General features: G+C 36.1%; 1 protein-coding gene across 2 annotated transcripts in view; it reads left to right on the top strand.

The window, feature by feature from the left end:
• LOC109055048 (copine-8) overlaps nucleotides 1-20532 on the top strand; it is a 100521-nt gene extending 79989 nt beyond the window's left edge. For both annotated transcript variants that reach the window (XM_042722359.1, XM_042722360.1), the window contains 7 exons: nucleotides 8981-9027; nucleotides 9786-9967; nucleotides 10899-11026; nucleotides 16573-16675; nucleotides 16867-16924; nucleotides 17317-17390; nucleotides 19796-20532. In XM_042722359.1, coding sequence (XP_042578293.1) covers nucleotides 8981-9027; nucleotides 9786-9967; nucleotides 10899-11026; nucleotides 16573-16675; nucleotides 16867-16924; nucleotides 17317-17390; nucleotides 19796-19984 — 781 coding nt within the window. In that variant the 3' untranslated portion in view covers nucleotides 19985-20532. The remainder of the gene's footprint in view (nucleotides 1-8980; nucleotides 9028-9785; nucleotides 9968-10898; nucleotides 11027-16572; nucleotides 16676-16866; nucleotides 16925-17316; nucleotides 17391-19795) is intronic.
• Nucleotides 20533-20798: the final 266 nt, after the last annotated feature.

Raw genomic sequence — 20798 nt, 5'->3', positions numbered from 1 at the left:
AGGCTGCATCCTCAACAGCAGGTCTCAACAGGTTCTTGAAGTCCGTTTTGAGTGCTCGTGGGTAATTATACTGGCAGTACAGATGACTGACCACATATGAACAAGTTGGACACCATGAGTGATAAAGTCCATTCATGGCAGATGATAGATGAGGCTGGGTTGCTAATCTTGGCACAGGTGTTTGCTATGTGTGTGCGCGATTAAATGCGAGGGGTAGACAGGGTGCATCTATGCATGGCAGATTGCACACCCACGTTGAGCAATGCTTTTCATTATGGTGGCAAGAGGGAGGCTGCGGTCACCTCTGCTCTGACACCACACCACCAGACGCCTGTTTTAATGGCTACTCCTTCTTTTAGTCTGAGATGTTTTGGTGAAAGGTCAATGAGCTCGAGCTGAATTTGTCTACACCTGGAGGGTACAGTCTGCATGTGTCTTTCACACTTCCTGTAACAGTACTGGAATGTCCAGCTCATCATTTATTGATATAATCCAATTAGAAAGTTGAAATCATAGAGTGAATAACCCAGTAGCTAATAGATAATGATGGCTTAAAGGGATTGTTCATCCAACAATGCAAATTGTGTCATCATTTACTCACCCCCATGATTGGTTAATTGATGTATAAGAGTGTCAACAAAAAAGAAAACATTTTAATAGGATTGAAAATCTCAACCTGGTCTTATGACGAAAAATGTATATCTGGGAATTTTTTTGCAAGACGTGAAATACATACTGCAATGTACGTTTTGTGGCATATTCTATGTGAAATGTCCACTGGGTGGCGCTAAAAAAGTGTTAATTTTTTCCCCGGAACAGATGAACATGCATACGGTACGTTTTGAAATATCCGTTGAGTGACGCTATAAGCCTAATGCTCCGTGACATTTTAAATAATTTAAAAATTGCACTACACTTAACCCCCTGGAGTCGATTAACACGTATAAGCGTTTTGGGGTATTTTCCCCTGATAACCCCGAAAAGAACTTAAATAACACTTTCAGTTTTGATCGTACAGATAAGAGCAATACATCAATCGAATCTGTAAAGGGTTTACCTTTTTTTGTATACAGACATAATAACAACAAAACTTTGTGCACTTATAAAATAAAGATAACAAACAAGGAGTGCTGTCTGCAGCCTTTGTCTGCGCTGATCTTCAGTTACAAATGCGTCATTAAAATGAACTGTAACTCAGTGAATACTCAACACAGAGACATGAGAGATATATCTATAGAAAACCTGACATGTCTACTTTTAAACTAAACAAGTGCTGCCGAAAACAAATATTCTGTGATAAAGTAATCCATATGAAAACAACGCGATGTCCGTTTTTCACGTCTCCCTTCATTATCTTCTAATGCGACCACGCCCCCGCGCCGATAGTATGAACAAAAGTGAATGTGGCATATAAACACAATTGCAAGCATGCCATTTTAGCTTGTTTTTCGAACTCTCATCTTTCAGCTCTTTCATCGCAAGTCATGTTTTTGATGGGATTCGTACCCAGCTGAGCTACCATGCAAGCTTTTTACTTCCGGAAAGCGAAACTTATGGAGCTGTAATCATAACTGTGCATGAAAATGATTACAAGTGCTGTTTTACCACCTTAGTTTTCATTTCTGTCAGAAACTGCGGTGATATGTACTTATTAGTACATATTTCGCATTTTGTAAATAGGTTCCCAGAGGTACGTTTTTGTCGTGAGAGCAGGAAGGAGAATAAAGTGTAAAGCATATGTGTGAATTTCTTATGATTGTACTTTGTTTATTCATGTTGATTTTATGTGGTTTAATCATTTCTATGTCAAGAAAAGGTTAAATTTAATAACTGATGGTGTAGTCATCAAGTAAAAAAAAACAATGTTTGGCATTACGAAACGTAGTATATCAGCTACTTTTATGATTGTTTTATGTTGCTTATTTAGCTTTTTAGTCATGGTCATAGCTGTTTGAAGATTCTTTAAAATGATCTAATTTTGCATTTCATGGACAAAAACAACAACATTTAGGAATAAACAATACCATAATTATAATTTTTGGCTTAACTATTCCTTTAAGCATGTACAGTAAATAGAATGATGTGCACATGCAAATGCGTATACAGTAAGTGCACTATTTTTGTGTGTGTTATTTTTCATGAGACATCTCCAAAGCAATGTTTCTTGGCAGTAATGGCAGCTGTTTTTCCGTGCATGTCATTGTGTGAATGGCTAAAGTGGAAAGTTGTGTAGGGCTGCAAATGGATTTTGTCAAGAACTCTCTCGCATTACGTAATGGCAGCCACATTTTCAGTTTCCCTATTTATGCACATTTTTCCTCTGCCGTGATAAAAGCTTCTCTGCACCTGTTGCAGTATGAAACACTGTTAGTGTAATTCCGCATGACAGTGTTTGTGCTGTAGCCCAAAGCAAAATACTCCAACTAACTGTGAGCACGCTTAACGGTTTGGAGCAAATGTTAGTAGATACCTGCTCAAGAGCAAGATTTAAATATAGTTAGAGATGATGTAGTTGGGTACAAAAGTTATAGTTTTACATTTTTTTTTTTTTCAGGCTCTCCAAAATAATTGTAAAAACAGCTCAGGTTACATATGTTAGAAAGGAACAAGAAGCTGTGCAATGGTATTGAAGTTACTGGAATGCTTTTGTGTGAGCCGGTGTCTGAAGCACATGTATATACTTGCCAATGTGATTGGCAGAAGGTAATGACATGGTGACGCAATGTAGTGTGTGGCCAAGGCTAAAAACAGAAGCCTGAAATGCACCCCATCAAATTCTAATTGCCAGAAGGAGGCGCACAGACATAGCCTTGGTGTGGCAATGAGACACAGCATCTTGTTCCTTTCTCAGAGAACTGGGTTACATACATAACCTGAGACATTCTCTTTCGAAATGGAACTTTGACGCTGTGTCATGGCATTGACGTTATGGGAACATCAATGCCAAAGTACAAACCGGACACAAAAGGTGAAGACTTTCTTGTTTCAGAGACTCGTGATGGGGAAAAAAATGGGTTAGATATAAAAATGTTATACATAAGATTTAATTGACACTTTTTGACTTGCTATTACTAAATGCTTTACTGTGATAAACAGCTAGTGTTTCTCCCCTTATCTTTTCACTCTTTTCTCCTCTTATCTCTATCATCACCATCTCTGTGTCATCTGCCTTTCTGTGGCGTCCCTGAGCAGTGATTGACACTAGTGTGGAGTGCACCTCATTAGCTGTAGGAGATGAAGAGCACAGCGCTCTAGAGAGACAGCCATTGTGATGAAGAACAATCCAATCAGTTAATTGGTATTAGGGAGCCCTCAAGGAGAAGAACTCTGCAAGCATCTGCAGTCGCAAATTACAGCTTTGCGTGTAGAGTTATCTCAAAGGACAGCTGTTGTCAGCCATGTTTTTGTGTTTGGTGGAGAATTTTGCACCCTGGATTGAGCCACACCAACAGCTGTCTTTATACATCATAGGGAGAAAATCCAGAGTTTTATGATTCATTAACAGTGTTATGCTGTTGCTTGTTAACTCTGCCCTTATTTGCTTTAATCTGTTGTGATCTATTGGGATTTCAGCTGGCAGAATGGATTCACTGTTACTGTCATCAGTCTTCCGTCTGTTAGCTTAACAGCTAATTAGCTCTTATTTGCAACAAAATAAGACTAACCTAACCAGAATATATGATGTGAATGGAAAGAAAAGAGAATGTCAGCCTATTTTGCGAGCAAAACAGGATATGGAATAAGGAACAATCTAAGATTGGACTTTTATCTATTTGGAATTAATTGGATCATGAAAAGTGGGCATTCTATATGATAATGGAGCCAAATGTGAGTTTGCTAAAGTAATTGTCTAAGCAGCTCTTTTGTTATTGGCTGTTATCCAAATGAACAAGGGCCTAAGTGACATTAGTTGAATAAGATATAATTTGGCAAAGGTAACATACACATTTATTTTAGAATAATGTTGAGATCATATACACAATTCTGGTCTTATTGTGAGCAGTATAAGAAACTAGAGTCAATTTAGATTTCATGCTGACCTTAAAAGTTCAGTGTAGAGTTGTTGATTGGATTAAAACATTTGAATATAAGAGAATTCTCCCATTTAAATAGTTTTTAAATTATTGGCTTAATTTCTGCACAGAGGTTGGTTTAAGTCACAGTTATGATGTCACACCACATAGCTGACATTTCACACTCTTCATTCCTAAACCCTGGGTTAACTTTGCATATGTAAGGTGTCAGCTTCCTTTTATTATATATTACCAACTAAACAATCAAGTTTTTAATAAATGGACTTTTCGGGAGACTATAAAGGGAAGAATCTTCTTCACTCCAGTTGATGCATTTTCCATCACCCTCAAATGCAGAAATTACTGTTTATACAACATGCACTGTTGCTGTGATGATCCAAAGCACATATGAGTCTATTGCTAAGCATCTAGTTGTAAGATTCTAACACAACACATCATTTTACACGGTACACGTTTGGCACTGCAATGTGGGGTTAACACCACAAATCCACAACTGGGGTTTCTTAAGCCCACTTATAAATTAAAAATGTGAAATGTACCTTTACCCAGGGTTAAACAGGGTTTAGAATGATGATAACCCAGTGTTAAGTGCAGTGTGATAAGCCTTATATAAGTCTTAAAGCTATAGTAGCAAAAAAAAAGCCTCTATAATTCTTAAAGTTAGAGAGAGGATGGTAAAATGTTCATTAATGAAAATAAAGTATGATGCATGTAAATGGACTTGCATAGGTGGCATGTAGAATGTACAATATATTTCACTAAAGAAATGCAGTATTGGCTAAATTGCTTCATCCCCTGAAGTCCCTTGTCTCCATATGGACAGTGTCCCCTCACCTCCAGTCAACAACATCTGTCGTCTCCCATGCTCATGTCACAAGACATTTCTCCAGCCACCGGCTGATGCATAGAGCACCTCATCAGCTTTCCAGAGACCTTGGGAAAAGAGTTCAACTTTTATTAATCATTCTATCACACGAGTGGAAAGCTGTCCAAACGTGATGGCTTTTGCCGACTTTAATCCATCTCTGTCAGGACTCAACAATAAGAATGTTTTTTGTTTGTTTGTTTTTCTGGCATGATCAGGCCAGTAATTCATAATTCATACCTCTGACAATGTTTTCTGGACCTATCACAAAAGAAAGAAAAAAAAATGGATGTAGTGAGTGACAGAAAATAGTTTTATATAGTTTTATTTTGTAGAAATAAGCAAGCTGCTCTGTCTCTGTAGCATGATTGCATGTGTATATCATGGATATATATATATTTTAAATATGCACTATATGAAGTGGCTGATCTCCCTTAAGACTTTATTTCATTTCCTATTACTCACACCAATACCATACTGCTTTACCCACATAGAACCAGGTGTCTTTGGGATTTAGTTAAATAATGAAACCTGATATTCTTGTGGATATTCTCTGAACATCTGAGTCCCATCTGTGGCAGAGGCAGCCCTCACCTTCCAATTCTCATTTTCTCAGATGTTGAGTTTCACACCTGCATTCAAAGATAACGCCCCCATTACAAACACTAAGATTGCAGGTACCACAATAGGTTGCAGCTGCCACAAAGCTCTTAGTTATGAAACTGTCATCCCCTATCGAACAGAATACATGTAGTGCATGGCTGTGATCTTTTACCCTTTAACCTTCTGTTGAATGTTTTTTCTCTCTTTGGACTTTTGATTCTGCTATGAATTCTGCTATAGTCAGGTACCACTCACATAGCTACAGATTGTTTTCAGCTCGCTTCGGGAAACAAATTGGGACAGGAAATCCCAGGGGGTTACAGCAGAATGAAAAATGAGGTTCTGTGTGAGTAAGCCTGTTGTCTATTTGAGAGAAAACAGAAACATTTGCAGAACTGTTTTGCCAGGTCTTTTTGGTAGGTTTTGATGTTTGATTTTGGAGCACTCTGTTGAGAAACTTTGGGGCTCAATCCTTAGTCAGGATCCCAAGAGAATGTGTTATACAGCAATTAAGACTGTCCATTCTGTAACTGTTTAACTAGTAATGAATACATATCAATCAAACATTAAAAGCCTGTCACACAGGCTTCATTTAACTTGCCCTCTTCACCAAGTGCTGTTCAATCCTGCTCAGTGAGATTTATAATTATTCAGAACCCTGCTTTAACACACCTGTCTGTAATTTTTAATGAACCTCAAAATCCTCAGGTGTGATTGATTAGAGTTGGATCTAAACTCTGCAGGAATCTAGAGCTAGATCAAGAACGGAAATGAGCTGGTGTCCCACAGGGCTCAGTGTTAGCGCTCTTACTTTTCTGTTGATATCTCTCATTTATGAAATCTCTCTGCACTGTCACCCAGTAGCATGTGTTTTCTTCTTGCTGCTTTGCTGATCACATGCAGGTGTACATTTTTTTGTCTCCATGTTTGTTTTTTCAGAGAACATTACACACTCTCTGACATATAGACCCTGTGGACTACTCATCACCTAATGCTCTTAAAAAAAATGGCTTTATTTTCCTTCCAGCCAAAATTGGTCATCCACAGGTGTGTTAAACCATAAAAGTCACAGCAGAAGACCACTTGTGGACAATACTGCAGCAGCTGTCTGTTCAAATCATTCACCATAACATAAGCAAAAACAGACCTTTTTGGACCCCATTTCCACTCAGCTCCTTTAATTTCCAGTAATTTCAAAAGTAGACTACTGTCAGATGTCCCCTCAAGTGCACCAAGAATGTAGCTGTTCAGTTGTGTGAAACCTCTGGAAATACTGTCATGTTCACCTCTGCTCAAGTGCCCTCACTAGCTGTCAGTTCCTGCCAGAATTAATCAAGATTCTGGCCTGCAATGGTACCAGTGGCCTGAATGATCTTTTGTGAAGCTATACACATTTGTCCACTGTTTCCTACGTAATTTTACTTCTGTCAACCCTTTGTTATAAATTGTATTGGTTGACTAGCTTCAACTGACTTGGATAACTAGCCTCAAACATTACACATAAAAATAATAATTAAAAAAAAAAAACAAGTTGCTGTGCTATTGGCTTCTAGTAGAGGTTAATCGAGGAACTATAAAAGTAGAGCATCTATGAAATACCAGAAAATGGTATTTTTCAGTTGTTTCCTTTGCTCTGTTGGTATCTGGAGTGTGAGTTTTGATTTACATCCATTCAGAGGTTCTGGGGTGATAAGAGTATCTCTAGATAAAAAAAAACAAAGATGAACTAATAAACTGCACTTGCAGATGATAGTCATGGACATTAATATGGATATTTGGATTTGTAATAGTTTTTGGATTTATCAGAGATATGAACATTCTTTTTTGAAGATGAATTACAGAATAAATGAATGCATGAATAAATGAGGAATTTAGCCAACCAAAATCCCATGAAAAACAGGAATCATTTATGAATATGAAAATTTTTGCAACAATTAATATGCCTGCATGACACAATCTGTGTGTGGTGTATCACAAACATGTTTTCTGAGAGCTGTAAGCATTATACTAACAGATGGTATGACTGGCTCAGTCTCTATTGAATGAGTAATGGTAGGATATCTTTACTCAGCTGTCTCATGCTCCTCCTCACCAGAAATCACCAGGATATCACTTTCCAACATTTACTGTACATTAGCAGCTACCTTTTAAGGCAGCATCCTAACCAATTATGCACCCTCATGAGTGAATGATTTGATAGCTGATTGTGTCTATTATTGTTTTAGACCCCATTATTATTGTTTTTCTTATTATAGTATTACATATTATTGTTTTTGTTGTATGGGAAAAAAATTAATGGTGAAGAATTCTTCATAATATTTCTTTCGTGTGAACTATATTGTTATATTATAAAGACCAGTCATTGGAGAAACACAAATCCTTATGCAGAGTACTCAGTATCAGCTGATTCCAATTGGGATTTGATGTAAGCATGGTATTATTCTAACAATGTGCCTAAAATCTAGTTCCTCTCAAGAGCAATTTGGTGTTTCTTCAGCTATAAGAATTTAGCACTGTAATAAAACTAAATTTTCATTTTTATCATATCGGTTTTGGAAACATATTATACTACAGCCAAACCAGTTCCAGCCTGGGTGCTTGATGTTGACATGACCATTTCTTGTTGTGGCTTATGGAAATAATGTCATTTTTGGTTAGTTTTAGACATGCTGGAATGCTTAATTATCAGGAAATCAGACTATACACATTCATGCACACACATTTTTAGAGTGTATTTCTGGTTTGGGGATGTGTGTGTGTGACTGCAGCTGTAAGCTCGGTAATGGGAGTAGTGTAATGAGAGGAGACAGATCTGTACTTACGGCATTAGTTAGCTTGGCTCAATGTCCCAGTAAACACACACCCATCCCAGCTCAGTGTATTCTCCTGGTGCAATGTGAAAAGAACAAATAAGCGAAAAACACATGCATAAATAACAACCATTCATTACTGATGCCTTTAATATCCTTGAAAGCACCATAATATGTTTTACACTCTTGTGAACTAACTTGCAGTCTACTGTTTACATGGGCAGCTACCTTGTAAGGTAGCATCCTAAATGATATAGAACCTCAAATGGGAGTGATTTGGAACACTGAAAACTTTCTAAATGGTCAGTCATTCATGCCAAATAGGGCTCCTCGTGTGAGACTCAGTATCACTTTAGTGTAATGTTAGCATGTTGCTAAGCTAACAACACAATACTCTAAGCACAAAATATATACAACACAAGCAAATGTTGTTCATACTCAAATGTCTTCTACATCAGATTTTTGTGTTATTTTTATGTTTTTATTGTAGCTTTTACACTTACATTTAAGGTGTATAATTGTATCTCAATTTATCCATTTCCCTTTTTTTTTTACCTTGTTCGCTTTTTAGTAATGTAGCTTTTATTGCACCAGGAGCATCTTAATGTTCACAAGACTGAAGTATGACTGGAATAACCATTACATTTCTCTGTCTCTTTGTTGTGCAGGACTCAGATTAATTTCACAGTGGCGATTGATTTCACCGCTTCTAACGGTGAGTGCCGTCTCTATCAGAAGGCTGACGGAATTAATGAAATGTATGGAGATGAGGCATGACAAAGGGCTAGTAATAGCTGTCCTCTATCATAATCAGTGAGGTTTAATGCGAGAAAGAGCTCTGATCTGTGTGATTATACTGAGATGCCTGCCTTTTACATTCATTTGCAGATTCAAAGGGAATACCACAAAACCAACTCAATTACAGGGCCATCCTGGCAAATCTATTTTTATACATCACTAGCTTTCATCATTTTTTCTTCTAGATTCATAATATCAGCCTCTCAGAGTACACAAAGAGTAAAGAGAGGGGAACTTACAATTTTATATTTATATACTTCTATATACTACCATATTCTAGATCCCTTAACTCTACCCCATACCTAAACATAACTACTACAACAACTACCTTACTATCAATAAGCACTAAACTATTCAAACCATTGAACAATTTCATAATGATTTTGAATATATCTTATTGATCGTAAATAACTGTGAACATTGTTATATTGTATTAGTAGTATCCATTGTTATAACGTAAGAATATATTATGCATTGAAATACATCATAAAAGACCATATTTAATGTGTCAAATAATGCTATTGTGAGTTATAATGTGTTATGCTATTTAGTAGTGTAGCCATGAATATGTATAGTTTCTACTTTAAACATGGTTGACAATTAAATTAGTATACTTTTCCTGTCAAATGGTTAAGTTGCACTAAAAGTACACATTTTCTTTCAAATGGTTCCCAGGCAACCCAGCCCAACCCACTTCCCTCCATTACATGAATCCCTATCAGCTCAACACCTACGCCATGGCACTCAAAGCCGTGGGGGACATCATACAGGACTATGACAGCGACAAGATGTTCCCTGCACTGGGTTTCGGAGCCAAGCTGCCTCCTGATGGGAGAATATCCCATGAGTTTGCCCTGGTAAGCAGTTCACCTGTCCTGCAGAGATAGACGCAAGATATCCAGTTTGTTAGGACACAAGTCTTGGATATCTTTTTCTGAATGTTATATTCACTTGTGTTGCCTCTAGACAATACACAAAGCTTTCAATTTCAGAACGGGTTTTTAGAGATGGGCACTTGACGGATGTTTACATTCTCTAGAAAACTCTTTGGAAATACCAGCCTATTTTTTATAGTTGTAGTATTTTTTTTTTCGAGTCCATAACATCTGTTTTACATTTTTATTCCCTATTCTCATATTGAAAGAAACAAATTGGAATGACACAAGAGGTGGATGTTGCCTGGTGTTTGTGTTTAGAGAGAGTGAACTGAATGCTTTTTGTGTTTAAAAAATTACAAAATTTTTACCTTATGAATGAGGAAACTGGCAAAAAAAAGCATCTGTAGACTTATGTTGAAAGAGGAACCTGAGCTGGGTTTAGAGACCAAATTTTATAGAGACTAGGGGATGGGTATTTTTGATTTGGGCTAGAAAGTAACCACTTAGCAGCCACTCTAGATAAAAATCAGAATACCTTAGCAATTACATAACATCACATACCACCCTAGCATCCACCCACAACATTTGCATAGCAGAGCAAAAAAAAAAGTAATAATAAAATCATAGCACCTAATAACAACTACATAGAAATGTCATGGCAACCACCCAAAACATCCCACCAACCAAACAGCAACGCACTAAAAAACACTTCATAGCAACCACATAACACCGTGGCAACCCTAAAAGTGAAACTTACATTTTATTCAAAGGATGTGAAGATCTATTTCTGTCTCTAAAATGTGGACTTTCCATTGTGAGTTATCACATCTCCATCAGATGTTGAACCATGAGACCCTGTCTGTTTAATTATTTGATTTCACATTAGATCATTTTTTCTTTGTTCTTACAGAATGGAAACCCTCAGAATCCATATTGCAATGGCATTGATGGAGTCATGGAGGCATATTACCAGAGTCTAAAATCTGTTCAGCTCTACGGTCCCACCAACTTCTCACCTGTCATTAACCATGTAGCCAGGTACGTTTAAAACATTTCATAAACAAAGACATAATAGGGCCTTTCGCACCACATTAGTTCCAGAATTAAATGCACAGTTCTAAAGTACTGAGATGATTTAAAGAGTTGCATTCGCACCGACAGTGTGTACAAGTAAGTGACGTAAGCCGGTCGACAGCAACGTCATTTGTGCGTGGCGTTCAGCAATGGAAACAAAGAAGAACAACGTTAACAACAGGTGGATGGAGGACGCTGTGATCGGAGCTGGGTTTTTGTTGTGTCTCTGGCGGAAAAACGGAAATGAGAACTAAGAATCTCCAATGACAACAGGCAGTGCTACATTTGCTAAAAGTGCCTGCACTTCAGCATCTGTCCATCGATCGCTGTTCTCCAAACTTGCGAAACAAGTTGACACAATGTTTACAGTATGTTTACACAGCTTTTTTAAACCATGGCGGGTGAGGGCATTTTCGTCCGCGTTTGGAAAGTCAATGTCTACCTATGTCACGAGTAGTACCTTTTGTGCTGGTTAGACCCTGCTCCAGAGTAGGAGCTAGTTTGGTTCTTAAAAAAGGCAGTCCGCTGGTGCGAAAATGCCAAAAAAGTGGGTAGTTCCACAATTAGTTCTGGTACTATGAAAAGGTTCCTGTGGTGCGAAAGGCCCTAATGTGCATACGTACAAACATAAGTATGTAGTGCTTTTTTACATGCATTCATGTATTACTATTGTGGTAACAAACCTCATTACTTAAAATCATCATGAAGTCTAAATTATTAATTAAGTCGTTAATTGTTATTTTTTATGGAATGCTGCAGTGTTTACTAACTTGCATAGCTACAGTATATTCCTGAAAGAGACAATGGTAAATGGCAATGGTAAGAAAGCAACACCTCCTTTAAGACTACAATCTGACATATTTCAAAACACAACGATACAAAAAATCAGGCTTGCGTTGATCAGCTGAGTGTAAACACTTAATAAGTGTTTAAAATCACATTGTTGCACAGCATTGCAGGCTTTTTTTTGTACTCCCAATAGTTCAAGTTTTAGATGAATTCAAGTAATCTAAATAAATAGGTTGTGTACCTTTTCTTATTACTTTGCTCTCTAAAATAGTTTATAACATTCTAGTATATGGATCAGTTCTCACTATTACTAGTTCCATATTATCTTGATAACTAATAACATATTGGCTGTTTATTAGTACTTATAAAGCATATATTCTACATTAACATATTCTACATCCCTAATCCTACCCAATACCTAAACTTAACAACTACCTTACTAACTATTAATAAACAGCAAATTAGTAGTTTACTGAGGCAAAAGTCATAGGGATAATGGCTTGTTAATGGCAAGAATTGGACCTTAAAATAAATACATTAAATATATTGGTTCTACCTTTTTTATGGACTTTCATGCCTATATATGTCATCTATCTTTTCATATCACTGGAAGTTTAGATGCTAATTTGAGCCATTTTGCAACCCAAAGAAGGAACTACTGGCTGTAATAAAAATACCCTTGGAAAACCGTGTTTATTTTATTATATGTGGTGAACATTCGAACTTTGAAAGATGGCTATAAACTAGCATAAAGTTGAATGCTCCTTCCATTGCTCAAATGAACTAAGATGGCAACAAACTGATTGAGAAGTTACAATATTATTCAGCAAACGATGTAGGTTTTGCAAATTTTCAGAGGATGGCAACAACTAAACATTCTCAAGCCGTGCATTCTCACCCAGGTGCAACATCCAAACAAAGTGCGTGACAGTTACAGAGATAATCAAATCCAAAATGGCCTTAGAGGCACAATATATGACCTTTAAATCACTTTAAATGAGCTGTGGGACTAGACTTGCAGAGGTGAGACTATGAGATTTGATCACATGCTGCCCCAAATAAGATCATCCCAGGTCTGTATCATCCGTCAAGTGATGTGAGGAAAAACATTAAATGGCCATCATAAATGTGACACAACGGCATGAAAATTAGATCTCTGTTATACCCACACAGAATTTTGTAGTACACCTATGGCATTTCCATGGATGAGGCCCTAAATCCTGGGTTTTTAAACGTTTTCATGCCATAAACACTCAAAAATGATTCAGTAATTCAGTTGATTTAATTCAATATTTAATTTACTTCATTTAATCAACACAGGAAAAATTTTTTACCTAAAAATGGTAACATGTAAATTAACTGGTTTTACTTAAATTAAACTAAAGTGTTGCCACCCCATCTTCCACAGCAGAATTATCCCAGTACAGTTAACTGTACCACTTTTCAAGAGTGCACTTCAGTGTGATGATATGAAAAAGAGTGTACCATGAAATAATGACAAGAAAACACGTCTTTCTATAAGCCGTCCTCGCATGCTGCACACACCTGGAGAGTGTCCAGTGTAGTCCGCTTTATTGACTCAAATGCCTCCAGTTCTTTTTAGTGAGTCAAAACCACCAAGCACAACCAGTGTAGCCAATTCCACAAACAAATGACTAGTTTTCCATTTGTCTGTAAATTGGAAAAATACAACTTTTCGGCTTACTCTGAGGTCTTCTGAGAAATCTAATCCATCTGGAACGGATGTCTGGTATTGTCATTTTATTTCCCACAACACTTTTCTTCATTTATTTTGACCTTTGTCATATACAGTAACTATTTTCTTGGGACACGCGGATTCTCTGAATGCCCACTCCACTTTCTTAGATACAGACCTTTCTAAAAATAAAATCAATATTAGGAATTAATAGCAGAGTTAGGTAAGAATCTAGATTGAAACGTTTGTGATAAACTTTATGTTTGCTTGACAAAATCTTATATTAAAATGTAAAATAATTTAAAAGGTCAGAATAGACAGATAGTACAAATGAGAGACCTATACGCTTACAAGCTCAGAGATATTTAGAAACTATTGATGTTGTTAATAGACTCATGGTGTTCAGGATATTGATATTTTATTGATTTTAAAGTATTAAAATTATAGATCATTACACATCTAAATGTATGAAAAAAAAAAGAACGTAAAATTGTGGTGTTTTACTCCATTAAGAAAAAATTAAGAACATCAGGATATATTATCAAAAATGTTTTCAAATAATTTGCATTACTTTTCCATTTTGTTTAAATTTAAGGTCACTATATTTTAAGGTCCAGTTCTCACTAATAACAAACCACTAACTACATATTTTGCCTCAATAAACTCCTAATTTGCTGCTTATTAATAGTTAGTAAGGTTGTTGTTAAGTTTAGGTATTGGGTAGGATTATGGATGTAGAATATTTTTAACGAGAATATGTGCTTTATAAGTACTAATAAACAGCCAGTATGTTAAAAAATAGGCATGCTAATAAGCAACAAGTTGCTAGTGAGAATTGGTCCCTATACTAAAAGTGTCACCAAATTTGATTTAATATGTTTATTGACAAACGCAATTTGAAAACCTCCTCCAACAAACTAAAGTCACAATAATTGTAAAAACCAAAAATAATAATAATTAATTGACTAATTTATGTATTAACTCTGTTAAAATCAACAGAGCAACATAATTAGTATTTAAAAAAAAATAAGGGAAAAAACTTTCCAAAAACAAGGCTGCTTAAAAAAGTTAACAATCACTGTTTTTGCTTCAGAAAGAAATCCTCAACACTTTTCTACATGTGTTGTGGTATTAATAAATTGGCTCTTGTTTATTCCAAAATATGGCAGTTGTTTTTACAGTTGAACATGTTTCTAAAACTCATGATGTTTTGTTATTGCACTTCAGACTTCTATGCTCACAAATCCCATGTTTAATCCACACTAATGAAAGGTTTAAAAGGAGCCAACAGTCCGTGGACTGACACTTCTAATTATGCGTCCATTTCATGGATTTTCTGAGGATGGGAAGTAAAAGACAGACCATCAAGTCATTATCACCCCTCTGTTCCACACACACACACACACACACAGTCCCTGCAGTGTCCACTCATCAGCACTGACGACAGATCTGTCACACTGCACCGCTCTAATCTCTCTGTGTGTATTTGCTGTAGGTCGCACCCACACAGTTGAATAATAAACTGCTTTTTATATTGCTCTTTCGACACTAATGTGCTGTTTGCCTGGATTTTCTACTGTGCATGTAGATTTTAGGACTATAAAGCTCATATAGGTACATATGTGTTTTCAATGTGCCATAGTTCCCCAGTTCACAAAATAGCAGTCTGTCTGCAAGTGGATTTTAATATTCACACATTTTCAGTGACAAGTGAAGAAATGTTTTGAGCATTACTGTGTACAGCATCTACTAAAACCCCAATGGAACATCAACTTTTCAAATCTTTAATCCACCGAAGCCGATCTGAGAAAGCAGAGGCTGGTAAACATATGCCGAGACGATTTCATCCTTTCTTCTCACACAGAGGTCTGTAGTAGATATTTCACCACAGATCCGCTTGAAGCACAAATCACAGAGAGTTGAAGAAGGCTAGTAAAGAGTGTCAAGTATCAGTACTCTGAACAGCTACACCCTTCAGTACAGTGTGTGGGGGAAAGAGAGACTGATGAATCCATGATGCATCCAGATCTAAAAATAAGACCAAAAGGAACCTAATCTTTATTTATATTAAATGCATAAAGGTTATGTGTGTGACTGCCAAAGTTATGTTTTATATAACTTATAAAAAAATAAATAAGTATTTGTTTATTTATTTATGACACATTTTGTTCAGTTTGTTCTTTGTGATTTATAAAGACTGAAATAATAGCATCAGTAAATCAGTAAATGATATCGAAAATCTCTTTTCTTCTACATCTAAAACCCTTAAAAACCAAAACAATCTGTCATCTCATTAATAACTTTCTGTATCTAAAGCCTATCTGGATTTCATTTGTATACAGATTTACAATTATAACTCTTTCATGAGAAAACACTGTATGTATTTTGACTTTTTGGTGAACTGGTAGTGAATGAGACCCCAACTTTTAAGAGGGGGGAAAAAAAACCTAAGCAGAACATACAAACACAATACATCATCAAATTGCAAAAACATAAAATAGTTCTGAATTTTCACACTGAAAAAAAAAATGTGTATAAAATTTACTTTGGATCAGTTTTAACTCAGTAATTGCTACTAAATTTTTCGTATAATTGCTCCAGTTATCTGTGTTTTAATATATAAATAAATAAAATTTGCAGTGCATTCATTAGACAAATTGCACATTTCTAAAGTTGGCTAGAATTACACATTACCTACACAGACAGAACAGGTAAAAATTGTTTTGCCCACATATTACTGCATATTTTGTGCATTTAATAACACTTTTAATTGGCTTCATTTGCATTGGAGGAACGGTTTGTTACAACCACAAATGAATTACCTGCACAGAATATATTTGCTGGTGTCTCCAAAGTTATTAATGCCTCTGAGTATTTTATTTACCTCGTAAGCTGATGAAAATAATTAGGAATCCAGACTGCAGTGTAGTAACACAGTAAATGATATCACAATCCAGAGGCCTTGGCTGTATTTCCTGCAGTAATGAGATGTTTAATGAATGTAACAATGTGCTCTCTTGTGCAGATACGCTGCCTCTGTAAAGGACGGATCACAGTACTTCATCCTCCTCATCATCACGGATGGAGTGATATCAGATATGGCCCAGACAAAGGAGTCTATTGTCAATGTAGGTGTCCAGTCTACTAAACTACATTGAATGCTCATGTTTTCTTTAACTCTATAGCCATCTAACCCGATCTCTTAAAAGGTTTCCTATGACATCAGAAAAAGTTTATTCAATGACATTATAAAAACCTTAAGGAATTGTCTCCTAATTAAACGCTGTCTTTCTTTCTTTATTTCTTTCTTTCTTTCTAGGCTGCATCTCTTCCCATGTCAATTATTATTGTTGGAGTTGGACCAGCCGAGTTTGATGGTAAGAAAATGTCATTCATTCATGTATGCATTCATTCTGCTCTTATAGATGTCATATTGCTAATATTTTCTATTTATCCTCATTTTTCTAATAAACACATTTTACATTTGTTATTTTATGTATATAACACATCCCCCCACATGTTTTATCGAGATGCTCAGGTCTTGAGCTCGAGCGGATAAAAGGATTGTGTACTACTGCAGAGTAAATGAGCATGTAATGTGACAGCCATTTCCTCGTTGCACTGACACTAATGCCGATGGGTTTAGGAATAATGAAACGAGATTAAAATACTCAAAACACACACAGTTGCAGGCACTCAAATGCACAGCTTACTCATGTTTCCATATCTCCGGTCATGTGTGTTTCTTATCTGTTGTGTGTGCCCTTAGCCATGATCGAGTTGGATGGTGATGAAGTCAGAATCTCATCGAGGGGCAGATACGCTGAGAGAGACATCGTACAGGTATAATAACACAGCTAAAGTATTTATCTTTCATCACTAATACAGAGACATCACAAACAGGACAATTACAGAGGTTGGAAAATCGTGCAAGTTATATGTTCAATAGTAAATGCATAGTAATTTACTTTCTTACCAAGTTTTAAAAACACACTAATTACCAGAACTTTTCAGAAACATATGTACAGAATCAAGCTACAAAATGTGTTACAGTATTCATGTAATTTAACAAGCATTACTCTTCCTGTTAACACTTTCTGTGCAGTCTGTTTATGTAATGCATTGAATATACAATGGTATTCTTAATTCATTATACCACATAGTCAGCTTGTTTGTTCTTAGAAATACTTGTGCAATAGACTATATTACAGCAGTATAATGCAGTAAAACACATGATATACATAAAAAGTGATTAAATTAACCGACCTAGAATTTTTTGATTATGAACTACACTACCATTCAGAAGTTTGGTCTGTAAGATGTTCTAAATGTTTTTGCAAGAAGTCTCTCATGCTCACAAAAGCTGCATTTCTTTACAATATAAAATAACTGGTTTATTATTATTATTATTATTATTATTATTATTCATCTTTATTATTATTATTATTTGAATATATTTTAAAATGTGTTTTTTTTTCCCCTGTGATGGCAAAGCTTAATTTTCAGCAATCATTATTTCAGTGTCACATGATCCTTAAGAAATCAACATTGAAAACAGTTGTGCTGCTTAATATTTTTGTAGAAATGTGATACTTTTTCCTCAGGATTCTCTGATAAACAGTGTTCAAAAGAAAAGCATTTATTGGAAATAGGAATGTTTTGTAACATTATAAATGCCTTTACTGAAACTTTTGAGCAATTTAACGCATACCAAGCATACTTGCTGAATAAAATATTAATTTGTTTTGAAAGAAATCATACTAACCCCAGACTTTTAAATGGTAGTGTATATGACTGAAATGAATTGAAACAATGCATAACAGTATATTTAGATTATTATAAAAAACACAGAACCTTATTGTGTGTTGGTTGGGATGCTAATGTAGTTGTTATTTTTTTGTGTGAACGAGTCTCAAGATATGCTAAAATGCTAATGCTAAAATTTTGCTTTGAAACTTGTCCAGGTCTAAACACATACACCATATAGTTTGGTGAATTTCCAGTTTATAAAACCTTGCAAACTATGTTCATTATCACCAACTTCGATTATACATGAAATATATAATTATATATTGTATATAAAAATGTATAAATTAGCATTCTGAGTTCTGCTCCAACTGTGCTTTCTTTATGCCAAGAACAGAGCTCTCTCAGTCTCTTTCAAAATGTCATTTCTTAATGCTTTCTGTGCTCCTCGCTCTATTCTTATAGTTCTTTGCGAGGTAGTCATCATGTGTGGGTTGCCCCACGCTTGTTAGGAAGCATGTTAACAGGCAGTGTGCATGATCAGCTATCATAGGTGCCTAGGGAGGCTTGTCCAATTAGCTATGCCATCACATACTCACAGATTCCAGTGGATCTGGCTTCCCAGCGGCCGACATGTACTTAAAAGACCAGCTTTTCATAACTAAACGGCTGTGTAGTGCTCTTAGAAGCAGCCGTATCTCTTAGGATAATTTGGCTCTCAGTCTGAAAGGCGTTTGAGTTGATTGGCATGCTGAGCATTTGATGGCTGTGCCCTAATTTTAGGCTAATTGCTCTTTTCAGCTTTGCAAATTCTCACAGAAATGCAGGTTAATGTGAGACAGGCTTCACCTAATGAAAATCAACATAAAGAGTGTGTTTATACCATAAAATCTACTTTACATTGAAGCTAAATTGTATTTTGTAACATTCCTCAAATTTGGTCCTTTTGTACAAAATCGCATGTGTTATTAAATGTGTTATTACATACTTTTTGCCATTGTATCATATTTGTTTATTAAATGCTAATGTGTGTGTTGAATTACAAAATGTTAGCATGCTGACGTGTGATATATTACATACAGTATATGAGCTTTTTTAAATTTTGAAACTATGTTAATATTACAATATGTTACTTTATTATATTAAATACCATTAACTTACCTACTACTATATTATCGTATTTTCGAACATACTTAACAGCAATCACTCAAACCTATGTAATAATGTTGTGAGACTGGGTTGATATTTTAAAACTTGAAAAACGAACTCTTAAAAGATTAGTTCACACAAAAATTTCTCACCTCCATGTTGTTCCAAACCTGAACTGTATGATGAGAATTTTGAACAAAACATGAAGAGCCATATTTCTAATTCTATTAATAAATAAATAAATCCTGCACAGAAAACAAAATAACAGTCTGTGAATGTATGAAAATAAATATGAAATGTTGATTTTAATATAATTTAGTTTAATCTTAGTTGTACCTTTTTTTCTTTTGCAGTTTGTTCCATTCAGAGACTACATTGATCGCACTGGGAATCACATACTCAGCATGGCCCGCCTGGCCAAAGACGTTCTTGCAGAGATCCCAGACCAGTTCCTATCCTATATGAGGACCAGAGGAATCAAGCCGTCTCCAGCTCCCCCTCCGTACACACCCCCAGGACACCCGCTGCAAACTCAGATCTAAAATGGGCCCAGGAGCGAGCCTTGCAGTATCTCAGTATCGCTTTCTCAATCGCTCAGTGAGATGAAGTTTTCCTCAGCTCTCAGCTTTTTCTGTCCCTTTCTCTTTGCACTATGGGGGCTGTAGATGAACAACATGGTTAGACAGGGTTCTGAGAACAGGTTTACTTCCATTACAGGCATTCCCTGTCAGGATGTCTCTCAGTTTCACTCTCTGTCTCTCAATGCCTGGCTAGTTTGTTTCTGATGGCCACATTGTAGAATGAACTTCACATTTCTGGTTAACCGTGAAAAGAAGGATAGTTATGTGAAGGTAAGGAAAGGCTAAAAATGAGCTGACAATGTTGCTCCCTGTCTCAGAACAGCAGAGCAGCTTTCTCTTCCTCAGACCAGGAAAAGGCTAACAAATCTCCAGTCGCAAACAGACTGTTGTAAATAACTTTTGAAGTAGACTTCTTCCATCATTTCTTATCTCTTCCTCTTCTTTCTTCTCTGAGCTCTCACTCAATGTTTACATGTTGATGATTTTCTTACTGTTGAATCTAACTTTTATAAGTGTATATCTTTAACATGAACTTTGCCGTGCAAATCTTCGCAGCGTGTTATCTTTGCCATGCCTGTCAGGTGGCAGGGGCCGGTGTTGTTGCGGAAAACCACATTTCTTGCATGGAAATGGTGTGCTCAGGCATGCGATGCATGTTGTGCAGCGTTCATGTTATTTGGCCTTTTCTCGTTCTCTCTTTTCTCTCACTCACTTTCTCCCTTTTTTTTTTTTTTTGCCCTGGCACAAGCACAATAGATGGGCACCATTGTGTATA

This window comes from Cyprinus carpio, chromosome B4 (genome assembly GCF_018340385.1).
Source record: "Cyprinus carpio isolate SPL01 chromosome B4, ASM1834038v1, whole genome shotgun sequence".
Lineage (NCBI taxonomy): Eukaryota > Metazoa > Chordata > Actinopteri > Cypriniformes > Cyprinidae > Cyprinus > Cyprinus carpio.
Note: the sequence above shows the minus strand (reverse complement) of the source record. Positions and strands in the feature narration are given on the sequence as shown.